At 38.6% G+C, this 24,733-nt stretch overlaps 2 protein-coding genes across 3 annotated transcripts in view; both read right to left on the bottom strand.

Moving 5' to 3' along the window:
* LOC114567960 (major histocompatibility complex class I-related gene protein-like) overlaps window positions 1-12,269 on the bottom strand; it is a 29,574-nt gene extending 17,305 nt beyond the window's left edge. Inside the window, exons 1-8 of one of the 2 annotated variants that reach the window (XM_028597263.1) lie at window positions 12,167-12,269; window positions 8,626-8,823; window positions 8,140-8,409; window positions 5,878-6,156; window positions 4,281-4,583; window positions 3,400-3,504; window positions 3,206-3,223; window positions 2,917-3,056 (exon numbers count right to left, since the gene is read on the bottom strand). In XM_028597263.1, coding sequence (XP_028453064.1) covers window positions 3,007-3,056; window positions 3,206-3,223; window positions 3,400-3,504; window positions 4,281-4,583; window positions 5,878-6,156; window positions 8,140-8,409; window positions 8,626-8,823; window positions 12,167-12,254 — 1,311 coding nt within the window. In that variant the 5' untranslated portion in view covers window positions 12,255-12,269 and the 3' untranslated portion in view covers window positions 2,917-3,006. Of the gene's footprint in view, window positions 1-2,916; window positions 3,057-3,205; window positions 3,224-3,399; window positions 3,505-4,280; window positions 4,584-5,877; window positions 6,157-8,139; window positions 8,410-8,625; window positions 8,824-12,166 lie in introns of those variants that run through there. The other variant, XM_028597264.1, reaches the window with a different exon arrangement.
* Window positions 1-24,733, bottom strand: part of LOC114567954 (uncharacterized) — a 90,282-nt gene that overhangs the window by 26,587 nt on the left and 38,962 nt on the right. Inside the window, exons 7-10 of the mRNA XM_028597254.1 lie at window positions 23,181-23,381; window positions 22,661-22,674; window positions 13,888-13,975; window positions 13,661-13,678 (exon numbers count right to left, since the gene is read on the bottom strand). Of these exons, the coding sequence (XP_028453055.1) occupies window positions 13,661-13,678; window positions 13,888-13,975; window positions 22,661-22,674; window positions 23,181-23,381 (321 nt within the window). The remainder of the gene's footprint in view (window positions 1-13,660; window positions 13,679-13,887; window positions 13,976-22,660; window positions 22,675-23,180; window positions 23,382-24,733) is intronic.

Here is a 24,733-nt window from a genome sequence, read left to right as displayed (position 1 = left end):
AGATTGCACAACTTCCTCTTTCTCTAGCATTTCTAGGCAGTTTGAACCACACGGTCATCTATTCTAAACCTTAATGAGGCCTTTAACTATGGCACTTCTAAGTAAAAAGACACTTCTAATATTAAAGACATTTCAAAGTGGTAAAATATTCCTTCAGAATTCAAACGCAAACTAGATTAAAGCATCAACTCAAAGACTAAACTCAAACTACTTAAAAAGTAAATTAAGTACATGTGAAAATGAAGACCTGTACAGATAAATCAGGTTAGAAGAGAAGTACATCCATCTGTTGATGTGGTATTCATACATACATACATGTGGGTTTGTTGCTGTGAACTATAAGGCTCATCAGCTATTATCTTAAAAGTGTGTGTCAGTGTGTGTTTGAAAGACAGACTCCGAATTTGGCGGAGAGCAATGCACATTAAAAAATAAATAAGATCTAAAAATCTCAAATCTTAAACACATACTACTAATGTGTGTGTGTGTGTGTGTGTTTGTGTGCGTGTTAAAAACAATATGGTCTGTTAAGGGCTTTAAAGCTTTCTATGACTAAGAAAATCAAATAATCTTGTTAGGCTCACATGATGTGACCAGTATTTTATGCATTGGTTAAATTATTTAATTGGTTTATTATTATTTACTATTACTAACGTGGAGGACAAAAATGCAGTCCCTTTAACTACACTCTGATCTCATTCTCACCTCTGTTGGTCCTGATCTCTACTTTGTCCAGTTTGGTGACGATGTCGTCCTCCACACCAGAGAGATGAAACACACAGTCGTACCTCCTCCAGTCTTCAGCTGGGACTGATGAAAGGTCCAGGTCAACACTCATCTGGAAGGATCCATCGTGGTTGGGGAGGATCTCTCCGAGGTCCACGTCCTCATGAAGCTCCTCTCCATCTTTCCTCCATTATTATCGTTAAGGGATTTACCACTTCAGCAGAGTTAAGAATATCTAAACAGGCTTAGTGGCTTAGTGTTAAAGAGCAACATTTTAAAATCAGACAGGCAGGCAGGTCAACAATATCTCCACACAACAAATGTTACTATTCATTAATAATAATGTTATATGTAATAAGTGCTTTAGAAAGCTTTTAGGGATTACCTCTACCCTCGTGTAGCAGTAGGTCATATATGTGCACAGATGATTTTGTCTTTCCTGGATAGTTCAATCATGTCTTTACATAAAGAGCCAGACCTTTTTTTTTTTTTTTTTAATCGAAAAACAAAATAACAGTACCAAAGAAATTAAACAGCAGTGTAAACATCTTTAATAACCTCACTTATGTTTATATAAAGCTACCATCGTCGTATCTTTGTCACATATTTTGTTTATGTGTTAGAAAGCTGTGTTAGCGGGTCCAATTTGACCCGTGATTTAACTCACCCCAAAATAAAAAAAAAAAAAAAGATTATCATACAACATTGTTTTTCACCTCATAGTTAACTTATTATGTATTAATTTCCATATAAACTCTTTTAAATGTTATTGTTTTGACCCCATGGACCATTGATCTTACAATATAAAACTCATTTTTTAACTTAAAAATAGGTTAGGAAAGTCTTTAAACTAGAATACACATCTAATGAAGAGGAGGGTCCAAATGACACAGATGCACAAAAAGAGTTATTCAAATAAAATATGACTGACATTTAATGGTCTTTTATCCCTTATCACACCCAAGGCAGAGCACCAACTGAGAATATCAACCCAACATGGAAGGGTGTTTGCTGGATGGAGACACACCTGGATGCTAACATGGGGCTGTTGCTTCTTGCTGGGGTGTACAGATGCCCGCATTGCATTGTGGGATACGGGCTTTGAATGCGCCCAGCTCGGCCCATATCGTAGTGTTCTGTCTAACAGCATACTGTAATATTTCGACAGTAATAAGACCGAAAGAATGTTATTAAAATAAAGAAATGAATACCATGATAACATCTAAATGTTGATGGATGTAGCGTTATAGTTTTAAAAATATCAATAAACAACAAAGCAATCCAGCTTCCCTGGCAATAAGACCGTAATAATAACATTAAAAAAAATACATAGAAACCAGGATAAGATCTCATGAAAAAATGTTGATTAAAATAGCTGCTTTAGGGCTAAACATACCAACTGGCAGAAAGAATTGTGCTGTGATCACGAAAGATGCTTCCCATTGAAATAAATTTGTTTAAAAAAGCGTGCTGACCATCACGAAAAAAAATAACAAGTCTGTGTACACAAATCAATAGATTAAGTTAAGTGACCATTTCACAAACTGAATAATCCCTGCCAGGTCATATTTGACCCGTAAGACCACATAGACCTTACGCCGCCTTCACACTGGCAGTTGAAATCAGCTCCGATTAATTTCCTATGGAGATTCACAGACCCGAATGGGTCCGAACGAATACGGTGCGAAAAAAATCATGTCAGTTGGTCATCCGGATGCGTTCAAAAAATGTAACTCTTGCAAAAGGCTACGGACGCTTCCTATCCGACGGAAGTTAGCGTTGCTATGGTACTGATAAACAAACCTGCCAATGCTAATTGGTTAGCTAGCAACAGACACCGAACTATTAACATTATACCGCTATATCACATTTAACCGATTTGACATGTCAACGTCTTGGGCAACTTTTATCCACACAGCAGCCTTTCTATTTATAGCTGTATAAGAGAGGTCAGAGAGAACCGGACATTCAGATACTTATCAGTTGTTCTAGTCTCTCTGCCAATTTTGTGAATCGCTTCCAAAGCTTTGCAACGGTGTAGTATGACGTCCGCTGGGGGCGTATTGCGTATTACGGAGCGGATTTCAACTGCCAGTGTGAAGGCGGCGTAAGTTACCCTTTTTTTTGAGAGACAACTTTGGTTGTTTTAGAATAGACCCTAACACAATATAAGGGTTAAGGCAGCTTGTTTAACTAGAGGTGTTACTACATCACATCACAGCATCTACTGTTGTGTTGTCCCTCAAGACGTCACAGGGTGCAGGGTGGTGTGTTAGCCAATCACGTTTCTGGATTCAGTTTCTCCGAGAGCTCAACGCTGTTGACAGGAGCTGGAAGGTCAGAAACACACTTAGTTGGTCTTCTTATCCTGCACTGACCTTAGCTCTCTAAAAACTTCACTTACACAATTATCATTAAAAAGCCTTTTTAATCTACAGATAGGTTCAGATCAGATACAATAAAAACAAGTTCTACTTACCAGGTGGAGGGAGATTGGCTGAAATGAAAATAAAATAAATTATTTCACTTGTCACAATTACATTTGTTCTCATCTTCTGTTTATTTAACATGTATGTACACTCTGAGCACAATAAGAATAAAGATCTGTCTAAAATAAATGTTGCTTCAGTTTTACAGTCTGGACAAGAGCATCAGCTCCTTTGAGTCTCTCACCTTTCTTCTTTTTGGAAACGGCAAATCCAATAGTAGCAATGAAAACAGCAGCAACCACAACAACCAGTGCAGAAGTAATCGGGACGGTCATGTTACTGGGCTCCTCTAAAAAATTAACAAAGAAAAATTAACAAACCATGTGAAGCAGGTTAGAACAGTATAGTACATCTATCCATTTGTTCATCACACATACAGGTGGTGAATACAGTATACTCTATACAGTATCCATTAGTGTGTTTGTGCAGAATTATGCTGTATTTAACCCTTGTGTTGACTTCTTGTCAAATTGACCTGTTTTCAATTTTTGTTTTATATCAGAAAATATGGGATATAGACATAAGTGCTGAAAATGTGTAGTAGAAAAATTTAACAATTTAAAATGTTGGAAAAAGCAAAAACAAACCACATACAAATGTGTGTGGTATGTGTGGTACAAATGGTACCACACAAACACACACACACACACACACACACACACACACACACACACACACACACACACACACACACACACACACACACACACACACACACACACACACACACACACACACACTTATTAGCTGGAATGTGAGAAGAGAAGAGAGAGAGGGAAAGAAGTTTAAAATGGCTGCAACTTTATTATGCATTAAGAAAATTAGTAAGGGACTGTTCTGTATTTGTAAATTACCAACAAACAAAAAAATATTTGATGTCCCTGTCAGGGTCACATGAACTACAGTGATCCTAGAAAGGAAGACACATCAGTTTAAGACTGATCTTGTCTTCAACAAGAATGATAAATCACCAGTTTGGTACAGATGACAAAAGGTAAAACTGACAAGAAAGCCAAACATTGAGAGCATTCAGCATAAACAAAAGTTGTCATTTCTAAATCTAACCTCTGTTGGTCCTGATCTCTGCTTTGTCCAGTTTGGTGACGATGTCGTCCTCCACACCAGAGAGATGAAACACACAGTCGTACCTCCTCCAGTCTCCAGCTGGGACTGATGAAAGGTCCAGGTCAACACTCATCTGGAAGGATCCATCGTGGTTGGGGAGGATCTCTCCGAGGTCCACGTCCTCATGAAGCTCCTCTCCATCTTTCCTCCAGAACATCATGGCTCTGTCAGGGTAGAAACCTGTAGCGTGGCAGCTGACTGGAGAGGAGGGAGACTTCTGGAGAAGAGACACTGAGGGAAGATCTGCAGAGAGAGAGAGAGAGAGAGAGAGAGAGAGAGAGAGAGAGAGAGAGAGAGAGAGAGAGATGAGAAAGTTCAAACGTGAAAGGAAATGATAGGTTGGATATTTCAGCATTCAGGTTTTCAAATGTATTTCGTATCTTGTATGTAAGGTACTACACAAGAAGGTTAGTCTGGGGACAACCTTCACCCACAGGAATAAATGGGAATGTGTGAATCTATTAGGAGCATTGGCCATAAAAGGTAAAAGTAAACTGTTGCACTGAAATAGATAGCTTGGATTGTGTGAGGACAAAAAGTATTTGATGTTCGTTGAGACACTATGGGTACATGCTCTTAGGAGTGTGTACACATGGTTGTCTTCCTTTCTAGGAGAGAAACCTTGGCATATACATTTGGTGCATGTCAACTGTTCTCTTTTTAATGAAAGTTTGTTTGTTTGTTGTGTGAATAAAGCTGCATTAGTCTGAACTCATTGTATTCAGCATTTGTTCTAGTCTCCATGTCATTTCCAGACATTTCCCCATATATCAGGAAAGAAAACAATGGAAAACAAAAATGAAGAAAAATACAATATGGAATTGTTAACAGAAGGTGTGGAAATTCTTCCAAGTAAAATAAAGAAGTAAATAAACATCAAACAACAAGACTAAGAGTGTAAAGCCATGCTAGCAGCTCTGAGGTTGTTCTGATGGACAGCGACGCTTTGAGCTAATTTTAGCAGCATGTTGATGTTTGGCAGGTTATAATCTCAGTTCTGCATGTTAGCATTCTAATATTTCCTCATTAGTGCTAAACCTAAAGTACAGCTGAGGCTGAGAGAATGTCATTAGTTTTGCAGGTATTTGGTCATAAATCAAATGTCTGGATAAACAGAAGGATTTGACCTGATGATGGCGTTAGCTGAAAAGTCAGAGGTTCAAAGTTTTTACAAATGATTCTCTGGGGACCATGAATATATGTACAGTATTTTACAGCCATCCAGTCAGTCTGTAACAAGCTGAAGGACAAACGGACCAACTGACAGACCACCTGTCAATGCAGTTAAACTTACTCACCGTATGCTAACTGTGCACTGGCTATCATTGGCTATTGATAGAAAGTAATGTCAGAGCACTCTAACTTGTCAGTCTCTACTGATTGAGGAGGGCTAGATCAAATCTTACCACCACAGAAAACAGCCAAAAAGAAGGTGATGTCAGACTGATTGGAGTGATAATAAAATGGCAGTTCAGTCTGAGCAGACTGTATGAACATTGTTGTGTTCATGAAACTAAGTCAGGAAATGTGATTCTACCTTTTCTCTGCAGAGAGCTGTTGCTGTAGTCCAAATACATCTTCAGCCATTCAGGAACAATCTCAGTGAGGAGAATCTCAATGCGTTTTATTACAGATATCTCAGCATCCCAACTTTGTTTGATGATGACAGCTTCTGGTTTCAGTGCGATCCATGTCGATGTCTTCAGGTCCAATGCTATGAAGTCTTCTCCATCATAACCATACTGCATAAAACCATTGACCTCTCCAGTCTCATCGTCCCACTCACAGCCAGTCATACTCTGGAGAATGTGGACACCTGAGAGTCAGAGACTGTAATTATTAATAATGCATAATAATAATATTAATAATAATAATACATTTTATGTATAGAGTGCTTTTGACAGTACTTAAAGACATTACATTAATTTAAATGATCATATAAAGCAACACATCAAAAAAATTAAACATAACAATACTCATACAATAGGGAGTTCTGCTGATTTGATTGGCTTGGTGAGGTTGCTATGGGTGATGGAACCCCATTTCTATTTCACAGCTTAAATAGTAACTACTCTGTACATTCCCAGATGACTGCTGATGGCAATGAAACAAGTGTGTATTCTGTGCACATCTAGCCTGACGTGGTCCTACTCAGATTCTAGTCAGAATGGGAGTCTGAAACCGCTCCATTGGGCTGTGATTATGGGGCGTGTTCCAACCGAACCAGGAAAAAAAATGCCTCTGCATTCATTGGATAGACCTCCAACCAATCAGAGCAACGGAACTCAACACTGTGTATCGTCTCCATAGCAACCACTCTTTGCACAATGCATTCGCGTGCATTCGTTCTAATTTCCGACTTTTTTGAAGCTGGATATATCATTTGTTTCTTGTAAATATAAATGTGGACAACGTTGGTGATAGTGACATGCTCGCTACAGTTGCATTTCTAGAGATGGATCGGCGAAAACACGTTTTATTTCTCTGATTCACGGCTTTGTTCTAGCGCCGGCGGTCCCTCTCTTCAGTCTCTCTCTATGTCTCTCCACCATATAACGCTCTCTCTCTTCAGTCTCTCTCTATCTCTCTCCACCATATAACGCTCTCTCTCTTCAGTCTCTCTTGTGCTTTCGGGCAGTTGTTGAGGCTCCTCCGCTGAGGATTTTAAAATGAATGCGCTGTCGATATCTTCTGTAACAGACGCGATGGTGGAATCTACACATCTCAACAAATTCAACTGTTGAAGTTAAAAAGCTAAAACCCAGCTTATGTTTTGAAAACAATGTACTTGCTAGATCTAATCAAATAGCTACACCTAATCAGCATTGGTCTGGCTCACACCTACTCAAGTTTCTAAAAGAATTGATTAGGTCATGGCTGTTATTTAGCATACTGTAGGAGACTCATTGTTGTGGGCGGGACTAAGTTCGGCTGGCATCCAGGCTAGTGCACATCCAGCTGTTCTATATCTACAAAGTGACACCAGTGTGGGTCAGTCCATAGTTTAGGGTTTCAGATGTGGAACATGAAATGAACCATCCCTGCTTGGTGTCCAGCTGAGGACCTGATCTCTCTCCTCCTTGTGTTCTGTTATCATACAACTGGTGCTAGCTAACATCTGCAGCCTTGGATGCAGTCAACTTATAGTTATTGCATTATTTTCTACTTCTTGGATTACCATCTCAGAAAGGCAGCTGCATTTCATTAGTCTGATTTTGTGCAATGAAAGTTTACTTTGTTAACAGACTATTTATTCTGTACATGATGAAAAAAAAGCCTAGACAAACTTCTTATTTTCCAACATGCAATATCAAAATCTTAGTTCTATCACTTTTTAAGCGTTATGCAGCAACACAAAGCTTCAGATGGTAAACAAAACATTTGGATTCCTGAAATCAAACCTGTCCAGACAGATGATAAGGCCCTCAATCCCATTATCTGACAGGTCAATGAGGGACATGTTTTGTATTTCCTCTTCCTGTGTATCTTATTGTGAAGATATTTTGACTATTGATGTTTAGAATTTCATTATCTCAGGGTGGGAATGAGTTTAGGTCACTTTACAGTTTATTTGGAGGTGGCAGTAGCTCAGTCCGTAGGGAGTTGGGTTGGGAACCGGAGGGTTGCTAGTTCAAGTACGGACCAAAGTACAGAGCCCACTCACTCTGACATCTCTCCATCTGTGCGAGATCCTGAGTGTGTGTGTATTTCAGGCCTGTGTGTAGGTTTTTCAAAAACAGAGTGTAAATTGTAATTTCCCCACTGGGGATCAATAAATTATTATTATTGAATACTGTACCTCCACTTTGGTTGAAGCATTGCTTGAAGTTATCAATCATGGCTTTGAATAAGATTGGCTCATCCTCAAAACATCTTTGAGTGTAAAACTCCAACTGCTGAGGATTTATTTCTACAAATGTTTTCACCAAGTCATGTCTGGGTTCTAGTATCTTTTTGTTGCTGTCGCAGTAACCCGCCAGAACTTCATCCACCGCTGCTGTAGCCATGTACTCTGACAAGTTTGGGAGTCCAGAAGATGCAGTGGAGAAAAACTTGAGTGAGTGTTTCACTGAAGGACAAAAAAGGTTTAGAGATTCAGTATAAATAGACACATATCATTATTTTATCATAAATATGATGGCAGTATGATTCAGTTAATCTAAAACATGATAGTCTGGAGTTGAAGTAAATGTGAAACTAAACTCCAGCCGTGTTCCAGAGCTCCACAGAAACTAAACACAGAGCTGAGTTCAAAGTAAAGTAAAGATTTAAAATGTGATCTTACCTGGAGATGAGACGTGACAGAAGAGAAGCAACAACAGGAACTTCTTCATCTTGTTTTGATAAAGACGTGTCTGAGGACCGAGCTGGTTCAGCTGTTCTGTATTCTGTGTTTTTTCTCCGAGGAGGGAGGGTCTCTGCTCTGATGAGTGTTGGGCGGATGATACAGAAGTTGGGAAACTTCTTTCACTCCTGTGAAAATCTGTGGGTGTTAAACATCACTGGTGCTTCAGATCATTTTTCATTCATTTCGACAGCTCTAAATGTTTTGCAGTTAAACTTTGTGATCGGCAGATTCTTGGGATAAGAAGAGAGGAGAATACCACCACAAAGACATAATCATAAGTCTGAGAACCTTTGTACCCGATACCAAATAATAATGAAGGAAATAATAGGCTAATTTAATAAGTAGACAAAAGTGGGCACTGGGCCTAAACTACACCAATAAGGTACATTAATATGACGTGTCAGCAAAAACATTTTACATGTATGTTTTTGGACAATGCATTCAGTATTTTAATTAAATAGGCTAAATGTATTTGATTATAATGTACTGCACCATAGATATACATTCTATATTTTATACAGCACTTCTAAACAAAAGAAGACTATTTAGTTAGATCAGAGAGAGGTGTGGTAGAGCTTTGGCTTCAGTCTTCATCAGGGCTGCTCTAAGTCTGGACAGTCACCAGATGGCACTGTGCTGCTGAGTTTGAAGCCCCAAAGCTTCTCTGTTATTCTGCTTCTTCTGTTCCAATGCAGAGAAATAAAAGACTGTAGGCTAGAAGCTCTCTTTGCTGAAGATAAAGTTCAACCAGTAACCACTAATTACCTCCAGATGTGTATCTCAACACAGACATATTAGTTCTACTTGCTACTAGTTTGACTGAGAGGAGGAAAATACAGCCTTCACAATCTATTTTGAGTTTATTAATGTTAGAGCAAGTTGCCAATTTAACACTTCAGCAAAGGTAAGAATATCCAAACAGGCTTAGCTGCTTAGTGTTAAAGAGCAACATTTTAAAATCAGACAGGCAACAATGTCTCCACACAACAAATGTTTGTATTAATTAAAAATAATGTTGTATGAGGGATTACCTCTACCCTTGTGTAACAGTATGTCATATATTGACACAGCTGATTCTGTCCTTCCTGTATAGTTCAATTGTGTCTTTACATAAAGAGCCAGACCTTTTTTTTTTATGAAAAACGAAATAACAAGGAATTAAACAGCAGTGCAAACGAATCATTATTTTTAATAACCTCACTTATGTCTACATAAAGCTACCATGGTTGTATCTTTGTCACATGGCTAAAACAACCCAAAAGCTTATTTGCTTTTAGATTAAACTTTGTAATGTGTTAGAAAGCTGTGTGTTAGCGGGTCAAATTTGACCCGTGATTTAACTCAGCCCAAAATACAATATTGTTTTTCACCTCATAGTTAACTTATTATGTTTTCATTTCCATGTAAACTCTTTTAACTGTTATTTTTTTGGCCCTATAAGGACCACTGATCTTACAATATACAACTCTTTTTTAACTTAGATATTCCCAATAATGAAGACAATGGGTAATTATATTATCTGACTATAATAGAGTAATATTGGAACACACCTCAAATTATTTGCTTTTGGGTTTTTTTTTCAACTAAATGTTATTTCCATATTAACATCTGTTGTGTTACGGGTCAAAATTGACCCGAATAGATTTAGGTTAGGAAAAAGGTAAGTCTTTAAACAAGAATAAACTAAACTAACAACTGTGTCCAAATGACACAGATGCTCAAAAAGAGTTATTGAAATAAAATATGACTGACATTTAATGGTCTTCTATCCCTTATCAAACCCAAGGCAGAGCACCAACTGAGAACATCAACCCAACATGGAAGGGTGTTTGCTGGATGGAGACACACCTGGATGCTGCCATGGGGCTGTTGCTTCTTGCTGGGGTGTACAGATCCTGGAATGATGCTACAGCTTATGGGATGCTGAGTCAGGCCAGAGTAGCCTATATTTCATTCTACCATGTCACTTCGGACCTTTACGTCTTGTACTCTGTACAACAAAAGTTATCTGCTTTTACAATCGGGAGACAAGAGTTGCTTGCCGTGTAAATGACAGCTTGCTCCCATTAGAGATGTTTGGGACACATGGGTGGACCACTTGCCATACATGTAGCCTCGCCCGCCGATAGGGGGGGACAAACGGGTCTGTTGTCCCGGGCCCAGGGTAGGGAGGGGGGCCCAGAACTGGGCCCTCATTAAATTATGGAATAATTAAAAAAAAAAATTTAAATAGGCCTATTTGTGGAAAAGATATGTAATATTTGAGTTACATAAAAGCCTTTTATTTGTTTTCTTCCTAATTGTCCTTGAAATAGTGGTCAAGGTTTTTTTTTTTTTACCTTTTTCTGAATCAATTTGCTGGAAATATCTTTATCTAAAAGGGAAACAGAGATTACAATCCAAATATAAAAACATAATGGAATATTTTGCAGTAAGGCTCTCAGGCATTCTGTATTGCTTTCATCTATTTATTCTGCATATTAAAATTATTCACCTGAATGATACATGAATTAAATTGAATGAATTAATAAAGTGTGTTTGAGCAAGATTTCTGCTCAGGTTCAAAACTTTGTGCACATTCAAAATACAGTATATCTCATCTGTGTTCTCTGAGGTTTGGAGGAGTCGTGATATTGTGAGAAAAATAAAGTGATAAAACAATAGACTATTACGAGAATAAAGTCACTATATTTCAGAAAATAATCCACCTGCACCATAGTCTGCTGTGCAGTACGTGATATCTCTGCTGAGACGGTAGATCTCAGACCTCCTGACAGACTCAGAGCCCCGTTTGGGACGCTGGTCTCTGAATGAGACAGTTTAGGGAAGTGGCTGTAGGCTACGCTGCTCTACATCGGAGGTGGAAACACAAAACTACGCAGAAATAGGGACACATCTGCCGCAGCATGTCCACAGCAGAGCGCGTCCATTAGAAACCTGAAGCTGCACAGACCACGGAAGGTGCGCTGCAGCAGCTCCGTGTCTGTGCCGCTGCTCGTCTCTATTTCTCCAGAGAGAGTGGACACTAAGCGACGCACAGGTCTGCTTCAGAGCTCCGTGTGTTTGAGTCTGACCTGAGACTGGAAACGTTGCGTAATGAAAGGTTGACAAGTAAACGTGTGGCTGAGGGGGCGCCCTAGGATGATCATGTTTAATAAACACGCTTTATTTCGCTTGTCGTTCTAATTCTATTATTAATGGGAAGTAGACCTAAGGGCGACACGGCGCCCCCAACACTTTTGACGCCCTAGGCAGTCGCCTATGGTTGCCTATGGCAATCGCCGGCCCTGCTGACAGGTCAATGAAGGAAATAAAGGATGTCTTGTATTACTGATTTTCCTCTTCCTGTGTATGTGAAGATATTGTGACTATGTATTGATGTTTAGAATTTCATTGTCTCAAAGCGGAAATTAGTTTGGGTCACATTAATATACAATTTAACAAACAAACCGTTTAGCAGTAAATAGTGAAATATTACCTCCAGTTTGGTTGAAGCTCTGCGTCATATCATTCATCCAGTCTTTGAAAAAGTTGGGCTGATCCTCAAAACACTCTTTAGTGTACATTTTCCAATGCTGACGATTGTTTTTTAAAAATGTTTTCACCAAGTCTCGTTCTAGTATCTTTTTCTTGCCGTGGGTACCGCAGCAACCACAAGCTCTGACATGTTTGGGACTCCAGAAGATCCGGTGAAGAAAAAACTTGCAGAGCCGCGGGAACATATTTTGAATTGGGGGTGCTGACAAATTTCCAGAGTGAAGTTTTCAGCCAAAGTCAACCACCACACACCAAACTGCATCCATCACAATTTATGTATGTATAGAGATTTAATTCATATAAATAATTAATTAGCCTGCCGTTGTTACGCCCCTGAAAAAGGGGAGAAATAATCACAAGAGTGACGCGCAGGTGTTTCCTCACTGAGAACTTTAGTGTAATTCCATTTTACAACAGTACCACATTTTACACAACAGATCTACAGGAAATGGTTTTGTAGGGTACAAGGCTTATAAAAGTTACAATAACGTACACTGTAATTCACTAAAACATATAAAACTTTTTCAATATAACTGTTAAACACCAATTAGTTTTAGCTCAGTAAACTATAACTAAATGTATCACAAATGTCAATAAAGTGCTTGAAACACATTGGAACATTATACAGATAACACCTCAAAATAGATATTAAATGCGTACGCTGTGAGCTCAGGGGCGGATTTACCGGGGTGGCTAGGGTGGTAAATGTCACCCTAAAAGAAAGCCTTGCCAACCCTGCTGCCACCCCAGTTAGCAGCAACCAATTACAAGTTACGGCCAATTTGACAATTTACGAGTGTGAAACTCCAATGTCTGATTGCAGTCAGTCAAAAAGGGTTTGCTTCCCCTCTCACACATCTGCCACTCATCACCTGTGTCTTACCTTAGTGCCTTTCCTGTGATAATGCTCCTTGCTTCTATCATACTTCTACATCTCCTATTAAGTGAGATCACATTGTATGGTCACTTATTCCTAATATGAACCACAAATGCAGGACACTGATTGCATGAGATTAAGTTTGTCTGTATGGGTTTATAAATGGCAGCCTGTGCCCTTTTGTAGTGTGTACCGTACATACTATTTCTTATCAAACTGTGATAACTGTGATTAAATTCAGTATATATACGTCTGCCATATGTTGCTGCCCCTCAAAAATTCCTGCCCCCCTGGGTTGTAACATGACACATACTGTATCAAAGTTGACTTTGTTGTGAGTCAGGTCTCTCTCAGAGCTGCTATCAGGACCTGTAAGGTCAGAAACACTGTTAGTGAGCAGCTGTGGAAAGCATTCATCCTCTTCTGGACCTTTATAAACAGTAAACACAGGAAACAGTCTTATATAAAGATAATCAGCACAATAATGTGAAACCTTTTTAATCTACAACATAAAGTGTGTCAGATCGTTGAAATAGAATAAAAGTAAATTTTACTTACAAGATCGAGGACATTTAGCTGAAATCAAAATGAAAAATAATTTCAGGTACAGTTGCAAATGCCAGAATATCTTTAATCACCTTTCTCCAAATGAATATATTATTTCCTCTTCTACTCACTCAAAATGAAATAAATCCATCCCTCCCTGCTTTAAATTGTTGGATTTTTTTGGAAATTTAAAATGAAAAGTCAATTAAGTAGATGATTTTTCTATTTGTCTCTCTCACCTTTTTTCCTTTTGTGAACAATGAATCCAGTGGCAGCGATGAGGACGAGAACAAGAACAACCACTGCAGCAGTGATGGGGACGATCATGTGACTGGGCTTCTCTGTTGTAGAAAAATGGCAGACAGCAATGCACAAAAATTAATAACAAAAAAGTAACTTCAAATCCTGATATGTGTGGGTGTGGTAAAAACAATATGGTTTCTATGACTCTAAGAAAATCTAATAATCTTGTTAGGCTCACATGATGTGACCAGTGATTCTTGCATTGGTTTAATTAAATTATTAATTGGTTTATTATGATTTGTTTCTGAAGATGGATTACTAGCTAAAGTGGTAAATTACTAGTCCCTTTAACCCCACTCTGATCTCATTCTCACCTCTGTTGGTCCTGATCTCTGCTTTGTCCAGTTTGGTGACGATGTCTGAAGTGTGGTCGAGACGGTTCAACATAAAATGCAAACGCTCCAACACAAATACAAAAGCTACAAAGGAATGAAAAAGCTCCAACCTACCCAACCGACAGGAAGCCACAACATGATCTTCCACCAAAAGTAGTCTACTCACAATGAAGAAACAACATCCGGGGTCACAGTCAGCTGGCCGCAGGTAACTCCACTCAGCATGCGGCTCCCAACCAAGCACTGAGCCTACAGGTGCTGCATATTAGGAGAATTACTGACAGTGGAATAAATTAGAGGTCCAGGAAGACCACAGCTCCCCAACATCAGTTCCACCTGGCTACAATCAGACTAGCAGATATGTAGGCTAATAGTCTGCAATTTAAATGAGAATTTGCTTCATGAACACACTCTGTCCTTCATGCTCTGAAAATGCTGGTGTGAACTCACTGACATCTTGCTTCTCTACAGCAAATGTTGGTTCAGTTTTTAGGTTGATGCTGCCCTCTAGGGGATAGTTATTGAGACACACACCTGGTTGGGTGTAATGGGCTATAGGCTGATATATTTTGTGTTTTTACTAAATGTAATCGACTTTAAACATTGCTTAAATATACATAGGCTAATCTTTGACAAGGACAGTAACCAAGTGGACTATTTAAAAGATAAAAAATAAAAAAAGACCTTGTTCAATATCAACAATTTTGGAAAAGGAAAAGGTACATCAATAAATATTTAAAAAGGAAATAAAATAAATTGAAGAGAAACATATAAGTGATATATAATAAATGTAATAAAGCTAATATACTATTATTACTAATAAGTTAAAAACGTTTTACATTGTAATCCATGCCATAGCAGTTAGTAAACCTTTTGACTTGGCCCCTGAAAGGGTCATCCACTCAATAAGTGGCCTGCAGTGAGAAAATACAGTCAGACAAGCACAGATGGCTGATTTTAACTTAGTATCTGTGTTTATTAAGCAGAATAAAAACAGTATTTACAATTTCAAAGGTCTGACTTTGTTGTCGCTCAAAAGAAAGCAAAAAAACATCACTATGAATATAAATAATAGACATATAAATAAAGTATTCAACATCTTTTGGTGGGGTTTCTTACATAAAAATAAGTTATTGCATAATAACATCTTCCCGATCGAGTATCTCGTGTCATGTTTCTTGTGTCACATTTCACAGTCTGTGATCTGACTCTGGCAAACCCTATTTATCCCGTACTGCACTACAAACAGTTTTATACTTTGAAATCAATACTGATACAATATGCTGTATCACAAATATCTGACATCAATATGGTAACTAATGAATGATATCGACACGTTGGCACATGGCAGAGACAAGGATGTGAAGGGTGGTGTTAAATCAGAGAAATGTAATCACTGTTCTGAGGAGGAACAGAGGAAAAGACAAAGAGAGGCAAAGGGTTTCAGTCACTCAGAATGTTTTTAAAGCAAGAAAATACAAAAATACACAAAGTTGTGGTTTAATTCAGTCAATACTTTCAGTTGTTACCTCGTCCTTTTGACTGATGTTTCAGGAGTCACTTCTGGGTCTTTAAAATATCGCGGTGTGGCACTATACACACTAATTATTTTATTAAGTTCTTTCTACGTTTATGGTCTGTCCACCAAATTTCATAGAAAACTGCTACACCATTTATGAAAAAGTCTGTTAGGTAAACAAACAAAAACACACTGTGAATATATAACAACTTTTATCAGAGGCCTTTGGTTCCAAGGTCCGGACCTCGGTGATATCAATGGTGGGTAAACGTCTGCACCTTCTCAGAGGTAACAAAAAGATTTGAACACTTCTGATCTTGTTCTCACCTCTGTTGGTCCTGATCTCTGCTTTGTCCAGTTTGGTGACGATGTCATCCTCCACACCAGAGAGATGAAACACACAGTCGTACCTCCTCCAGTCTTCAGCTGGGACTGATGAAAGGTCCAGGTCAACACTCATCTGGAAGGATCCATCATGGTTGGGGAGGATCTCTCCGAGGTCCACGTCCTCATGAAGCTCCTCTCCATCTTTCCTCCAGAACATCATGGCTCTGTCAGGGTAGAAACCTGTAGCGTGGCAGCTGACTGGAGAGGAGGGAGACTTCTGGAGGAGAGACACTGAGGGAAGATCTGCAGAGAGAGAGAGAGAGAGAGAGAGAGAGAGAGAGAGAGAGAGAGAGAGAGAGAGAGAGAGAAAAATGTGTATTGTGACCAGATAAGTTCATAAGATAAGTAGTACACAGCCTATGAAGTAAACCACACCTGTTTAACACCTGTTAAAACATTAACATACAATTGTTACAGTCAACAGTTAAACCCTTAAACAATCCTGAGAGCTATAAAAACATATGACAGTGTTCCATAACAACTCATCAGTTACACAACCTCCATATCATTTGTAGGCCTATATTGACAGACACCACCACCACTAAAGAAACTCACTGCAGTCACAAAAGAAGGATCTGACATTTTTTATAGTCTACAGCAAAGCAAAATTGTTAAGGGTATTTCTACTTTAAAACATTGACACTCACTAACTATGCACTGGCTATCACAGTCTCAGATTTGATGGAAGGTTATGTCAGACTGATTGGAGTGATAATACAATGACAGTTCAGTCTGAGCTGAGTTTGTTGTTGAATATACAGTATGTACAATATTTTACAGCCATCCAGTCAGTCTGTAACAAGCTGAAGGACAAACTGACCAACTGACAGACCACCTGTCAATGCAGTTAAACTTACTCACCGTATGCTAACTGTGCACTGGCTATCATTGGCTATTGATAGAAAGTAATGTCAGAGCACTCTAACTTGTCAGTCTCTACTGATTGAGGAGGGCTAGATCAAATCTTACCACCACAGAAAACAGCCAAAAACGAAGGTGATGTCAGACTGATGATACAATGACAGTTCAGTCTGAGCTGACTGTATGAACGTGAAACTACATCAGGAAATGTGATTCTACCTTTTCTGAGCAGAGAGCTCTTGCCGTAGTTCAAATACATCTTCAACCACTCAGGATACATCTCAGTGAGGTGAATCTCATTGTATTTTATTCTAGATTTGTCAGCATCCCATCTTTGTTTGGGGATGACAGCCTGTGGTTTTGCAGCGATCCATGTCGATGTCTTCAGGTCCAATGCTAGGATGTCTTCTCCTTTATAACCATACTGATTAAAACCATTGACCTCTCCAGTCTCATCGTCCCATTCACAGCCAGCCATCCTCTGGAGAATGTGGACACCTGAGAGACAGAGACTGGAATTATGAAAAATAACAATAATAATAATACATTTCATGTATAGAGTGCTTTTGACAGTACTTAAAGACACTTTACATTAATTAAAATTATCATATAAAGCAACACAACAAAAAAAGAAAACATAACAATACTCATACAATAGGGAGTTCTGCTGATTTGATTAGCGTGGTGTTCGAAGTAGAGGTTGGAACCCCATTTCTATTTCACAGTTTAAATAGTAACTACTCTGTAAATTCCCAGATGACTGATGATGGCATGAAAAAAGTGTGCATGCTGTTCACATCCAACTGTTATATATACAGTGGGGAGAACTGCCGATTTTGCAGGTTTTCCCACTTACAAAGCATGTAGAAGTCTGTAATTTTTTATCATAGGTACTCTTCAACTGAGTGACGGAATCTAAAACAAAAATCCAGAAAATCACATTGTATGATTTTTAAGTAATTAATTTGCATTTTATTGCATGACATATTTGATACATCAGAAAAGCAGAACTTAATATTTGGTACAGAAATCTTTGTTTGCAATTACAGAGATCATACGTTTCCTGTAGTTCTTGACCAGGTTTGCGCACACTGCAGCAGGGATTTTGCTTCTCCAGATCCTTCAGGTTTCGGGGCTGTCGCTGGGCAATACGGACTTTCAGGCTCCCTCCAAAGATTTTCTATTGGGTTCAGGTCTGGAGACTGGCTAGGCCACTCCAGGACCTTGAGATGCTTCTTAGTCCTGCTTAGTTGCACTGGCTGTGTTTTTCAGGTCGTTGTCATGCTGAACGACCCAGCCACGACCCATCTTCAATGCTCTTACTGAGGGAAGGAGGTTGTTGGCCAAGATCTCACGATGTATGGCCCCATCCATCCTCCCCTCAATACAGTGCAATCGTCCTGTCCCCTTTGCAGAAAAGCATCCCCAAAGAATGAGGTTTCCACCTCCATGCTTCACGGTTGGGATGGTGTTCTTGGGGGTTGTACTCATCCTTCTTCTTCCTCCAAATGCGGCGAGTGGAGTTTAGACCAAAAAGCTCTATTTTTGTCTCATCAGACCACATGACCTTCTCCCATTCCTCCTCTGGATCATCCAGATGGTCACTGGCAAACTTCAGACGGGCCTGGACATGCGCTGGCTTGAGCAGGAGGACTTTGCGTGCGCTGCAGGATTTTAATCCATGACGGCGTAGTGTGTTACTAATGGTTTTCTTTGAGACTGTGGTCCCAGCTCTCTTCAGGTCATTGACCAGGTCCTGCCGTGTAGTTCTGGGCTGATCCCTCACCTTCCTCATGATCATTGATGCCCCACGAGGTGAGATCTTGCATGGAGCCCCAGACAGACCGAGGGAGATTGACCGTCATCTTGAACTTCTTCCATTTTCTAATAATAGCGCCAACAGTTGTTGTCTTCTCACCAAGCTGCTTGCCTATTGTCCTGTAGCCCATCCCAGCCTTTTGCAGGTCTACAATTTGATCCCTGATGTCCTTACACAGCTCTCTGGTCTTGGCCATTGTGGAGAGGTTGGACTCTGTTTGAGTGTGTGGACAGGTGTCTTTTATGCAGGTAACGAGTTCAAACAGGTGCAGTTAATACAGGTAATGAGTGGAGAACAGGAGGGCTTCTTAAAGAAAAACTAACAGGTCTGTGAGAGACGGAATTCTTACTGGTTGGTAGGTGATGAAATACTTATGTAATGCAATAAAATGCTAATTAATTATTTAAAAATTATACAATGTGATTTTCTGGATTTTTGTTGTAGATTCCGTCTCTCACAGTTGAAGTGTACCTATGATAACAATTACAGACCACTACATGCTTTGTAAGTAGGAAAACCTGCAAAATCGGCAGTGTATCAAATACTTGTTCTCCCCACTGTATATATATATATATATATATATATATATACACATTTTTTGTAGTCATTTTTTTTAATTTATTAAATTTTGTAATAATTTATTTATAATAATCTTTTTTTTAAATCCCATTTAATAATTTATACTCTCTACATTATACAATGTACACTCTGTCTGTTAGAACACACTACACACAGGCCTAAAATACACACACATGCTCAGGTTCTATAAAGAGCTGAAGTCCCGCCCCTTCCGTTTGGTTCGGGAAAAAAATGGTGGTCAGTGGCGAAAGACAAACTTTTATTTTCTGGTCCCGATTGACTTGTGCCTTGGATTACACATGTGATGTTTTTCAAAATAAAAAAATATTTTACATGTCAAGAATGTCACAGTTTGTCGCAAGATAGTAAAATAGTATAAATAGTAGATAGAAAATACGTAATTAGACGGACTACAAGTCCAAGTCGCTTACCAGACGTCACCACATTTTCCCTGCTGGCGAGTACGGAACCGACCAAAACTCCCTTTGAGTAGCTGCAGCTCTTGACATGACCCAATTTATAATAGTTTTCACCTCTTTTGATACTTCTGCCTTCGTTTTGGAAGAAGACGGTAAAGCTCGACAAGGAGACAGCCATATATTTCTGGTGACGTATATTGTTTGAGACGAGAGATGTAGTTCACTAAGCGATCTCACACAAAACCTAATTCTTACCTAATACTTCTTTATGTCAAATCGTTCATCTCTTGATGTAAAATTATCTTTTAAATTCACACACATCATTTGTGAAATGCATGGCACAATTTGAAACCCTTATCTGTCCATTGACTCCCGTTCATATTTTTTTGAAAGATAGGTCCCATGGAATGATAGTAGAAGGGCGTGACTTTGGCTCTCTATACACACACTGATGGAGAGATGTCAGAGTGAGGGGGGCTGTGAGTGCTGGACTGGTGCCCTGAGCGGTTGGGGGATGTCAGTGCCTTGCTCAAGAGCCCCTTGGCAGTGCCCATGAGGTGAACTGGCATCTCTCCAGCTACCAGTCACCACACTCTGTATTGACAGCAACCCTGTGGTTCCTAATCCAACTCCCTATGGACTGAGCTACCGCCACACTCAAGCGAATATTGTCGGTAGGATTTGAACTGCATGGGGAGACCCCAATGGATTTCTAGATCTGTAACCATTAAAGTTTATCTTAAATTGTACGAAATCCTAATATCAACACCACAATAGAAAAATATTTACTCAACAGTTTTAAAGAGTACCATAGTTTCATTTTACTTTTTAAATGGACTTTCACAGAGTATAAACTTTTTTGTAAGAAAAACATTGTGTTCTAATATATGAAAAATGAACATAAGGAAACCCATTGAAATGCTGGCGCTGGTGCTAATGTTGTAGCAGCTTGTTTCTCTGTGCTGACTTCTCTCCCAGCTGACTCAGGTCAGAGTTCTGTTGCTCTCTAGTGGTAACAGAAGGAAAGACACTCTGAGCCTCAACACTCACTCCTCACTAAACAAACTCTAATGGAAGATCTGGATTGCAGTGTTCTTTCATCCTCACACATTTAACTAAACAATTTAAGTTTTAATCTTTTTATTGTTGTTATATTTCAGGTTTGATAAACTTACTCAAATCCGTTTATCAAATAGAAAAACATGATGAATCCCATAATTCCCATTGGAACCTATACACAAGCATTTTAGAACTGGTTCAATGAATCACAGAAAAACTAATAGTGTTCATTCTGGTTTCTTTCTTTCTGACTCTAGTTGGTAGCTGCTGTAGTGATCCCTCTCCAAAGGTCTGCAGAAACAGCTGGACAGCAGCATCAGTTCTCTCCAGATGTTGTTACCTCAGCAACGCTTATCAGATCATCACTGTATCCAGAAACATTTAAATATGATTTATGAATTTACACCTGACCATTTTAAGGTATCCTGTGACTTTCCGACGGGTCCTATCACTTAATATCATAATGTTTGGTTAAACAAGTTTTGTTAATGCAAAGTTATGATGTAAAATAGTTTCAAATATTGATGTGACAGGAACTTTATTAGACTTCTGGATCCTCTTTTAAACTTAGCTGTAAAGAGACAGTAAGAAATGCAAAGGAACCTGGATTTAGTGTTCATTTTATTCAATATTTGCTTTCATATTGTATGCAGTATGATCAAAATTATGATAAAAACCTTAGTTCCAGCTGTTTCTTGTAACTAGTTTGGGACTCCAGAAGAAGCAGTGAAGAAAGCCTGATGGAGTGGTTCACTGTCAGACACACAGGTTTTCAGGTCATGGATTTGCTTTTGGTTACACTTTATAATAAGGTACACAAAAATGTAGGTAGTTACTGAGGAACAAATGAGTAATGAATGAGGAAAGAATGGTTAGTCAATGAGTAGTTACGGATTGACTGTGATTAAAGCAGTAATGGTTAGTCAATGAGTAGTTACTCATTCAATAATGGTAGTTAATGCTTAACTAATCATTTGTTAACAATTAACCACTCAGTACCAATGGTAGTGAATGATTAGTTAAGCATTCCCCACCATTACTGAATGATTGTGCGTACCTGGAGAAAGTGATGCATTATACTGAGTGGTTAATCATTAACGAATGATAAGTTAAGTGATAAGTGTCCACTCTCTCTGGAGAAATAGAGACGAGCAGCGGCACAGACACGGAGCTGCTGCAGCGCACCTTCCGTGGACTGTGCAGCTTCAGGTTTCTAATGGACGCGCTCTGCTGTGGACATGCTGCGGCAGATGTGTCCCTATTTCGGCGTAGTTTTGTGTTTCTACCTCCGATGTAGAGCAACGTAGCCTACAGCCACTTCCCTAAACTGTCTCATTCAGAGACCAGCGTCCCAAACAGGGCTCTGAGTCTGTCAGGAGTTCCTCCTTCTCTCTCACCCCTTCAGCCAGTCCAGACATGTTGTTCCTATTCGCAGTGACGCACACATTTTTCCATACTTCCTCTTTTTCTAGCAACTTCTACTTTGTTTACCGTTTGCAGATTGCACAACTTCTTCTTTCTCTGGCATTTCTAGGCAGTTTGAACCACACAGTCATCTATTCTAAACCTTTATGACGCCTTTAACTATGGCACTTCTAAGTAAAAAGACACTTCTAATATTAAAGACATTTCAAAGTGGTAAAATATTCCTTCAGAATTCAAACGCAAACTAGATTAAAGCATCAACTCAAAGACTAAACTCAAACTACTTAAAAAGTAAATTAAGTACATGTGAAAATGAAGACCTGTACAGATAAATCAGGTTAGAAGAGAAGTACATCCATCTGTTGATGTGGTATTCATACATACATGTGGGTTTGTTGCTGTGAAATATAAGGCTCATCAGCTATTATCTTAAAAGTGTGTGTCAGTGTGTGTTTGAAAGACAGACTCCGAATTTGGCGGAGAGCAATGCACATTAAAAAATAAATAAGATCTAAAAATCTCAAATCTTAAACACATACTACTAATGTGTGTGTGTGTGTGTGTGTGTGTGTGTGTGTGTGTGTGTGTGTGTGTGTGTGTGTTAAAAACAATATCGTCTGTTAAGTGCTTTAAAGCTTTCTATGACTCTAAGAAACTCAAATAATCTTGTTAGGCTCACATGATGTGACCAGTATTTTATGCATTGGTTAAATGAAATTATTTAATTGGTTTATTATTATTATTATTATTATTATTATTATTTACTATTACTAACGTGGAGGACAAAAATGCAGTCCCTTTAACTACACTCTGATCTCATTCTCACCTCTGTTGGTCCTGATCTCTGCTTTGTCCAGTTTGGTGATGATGTCGTCCTCCACACCAGAGAGATGAAACACACAGTCGTACCTCCTCCAGTCTCCAGCTGGGACTGATGAAAGGTCCAGGTCAACACTCATCTGGAAGGATCCATCGTGGTTGGGGAGGATCTCTCCGAGGTCCACGTCCTCATGAAGCTCCTCTCCATCTTTCCTCCATTATTATCGTTAAGGGATTTACCACTTCAGCAGAGTTAAGAATATCTAAACAGGCTTAGTGGCTTAGTGTTAAAGAACAACCTTTTAAAATCAGACAGGCAGGCAGGTCAACAATATCTCCACACAACAAATGTTACTATTCATTAATAACAATGTTATATGTAATAAGTGCTTTAGAAAGCTTTTAGGGATTACCTCTACCCTCGTGTAGCAGTAGGTCATATATGTGCATAGATGATTTTGTCTTTCCTGGATAGTTCAATCATGTCTTTACATAAAGAGCCAGACCTTTTTTTTTCTTTTTAATCGAAAAACAAAATAACAGTACCAAAGAAATTAAACAGCAGTGTAAACATCTTTAATAACCTCACTTATGTTTATATAAAGCTACCATCGTCGTATCTTTGTCACATATTTTGTTTATGTGTTAGAAAGCTGTGTTAGTGGGTCCAATTTGACCCGTGATTTAACTCACCCCAAAATAAAAAAAAACCAAAGATTATCATACAACATTGTTTTTCACCTCATAGTTAACTTATTATGTATTAATTTCCATATAAACTCTTTTAAATGTTATTGTTTTGACCCCATGGACCATTGATCTTACAATATACAACTCATTTTTTAACTTAAAAATAGGTTAGGGAAGACGTAAGTCTTTAAACTAGAATACACATCTAATGAAGAGGAGGGTCCAAATGACACAGATGCACAAAGTGTGATCACGAAAAATGCTTCCCATTGAAATAAATTAGTTTAAAAAAAAGTGCTGACCATCACGAAAAAAAACGAGATAACGAGTCCATGTACATAAAACAATAGATTAAATTACGTGACAATTTCACAAACCGAATAATCTCTGCCGGGTCATATTTGACCCATAACTACACATAGGTCTATGTTACTCTTTAGAGACATTTACAATTCTTTTTTTTTAGAAAGTCTGAGGATATCGTGAAACCTTACAAACAAGTGAATGGTATTTTTTACACATCTGAACTTGAAAACACAATACAGGGCTCCAGACTAACTTTTTGCCTTGGTGCACCTAACTTTTTTTATTTAGGTGCACCAGCACAAAATTTAGGTGCACCCAAATTTTTCCTTAAGGCCGCCATTATGGCCACAATTTCAAGGTCACCTTTTATCACACCATTCATATATATATATATATATATATATATATATATATATATATATATATATATATATATATATATATAATGTCAATTATTTTAAACAAGAATAAGGAGTTGGTACATTTCTTTATTTTTTTTTTTATTTGAAGCACATTATACTGTACTCAAAGTCTTATAGCGGGTCCCCCCTTGCTGTCAAATGC

The sequence above is a fragment of the Perca flavescens genome, chromosome 14 (assembly GCF_004354835.1).
Source record: "Perca flavescens isolate YP-PL-M2 chromosome 14, PFLA_1.0, whole genome shotgun sequence".
In the NCBI taxonomy this organism is placed as follows: Eukaryota; Metazoa; Chordata; class Actinopteri; order Perciformes; family Percidae; genus Perca; species Perca flavescens.
The sequence above is the reverse complement of the archived record's forward strand: the minus strand, read 5'-3'. Positions and strand labels throughout refer to the sequence as shown.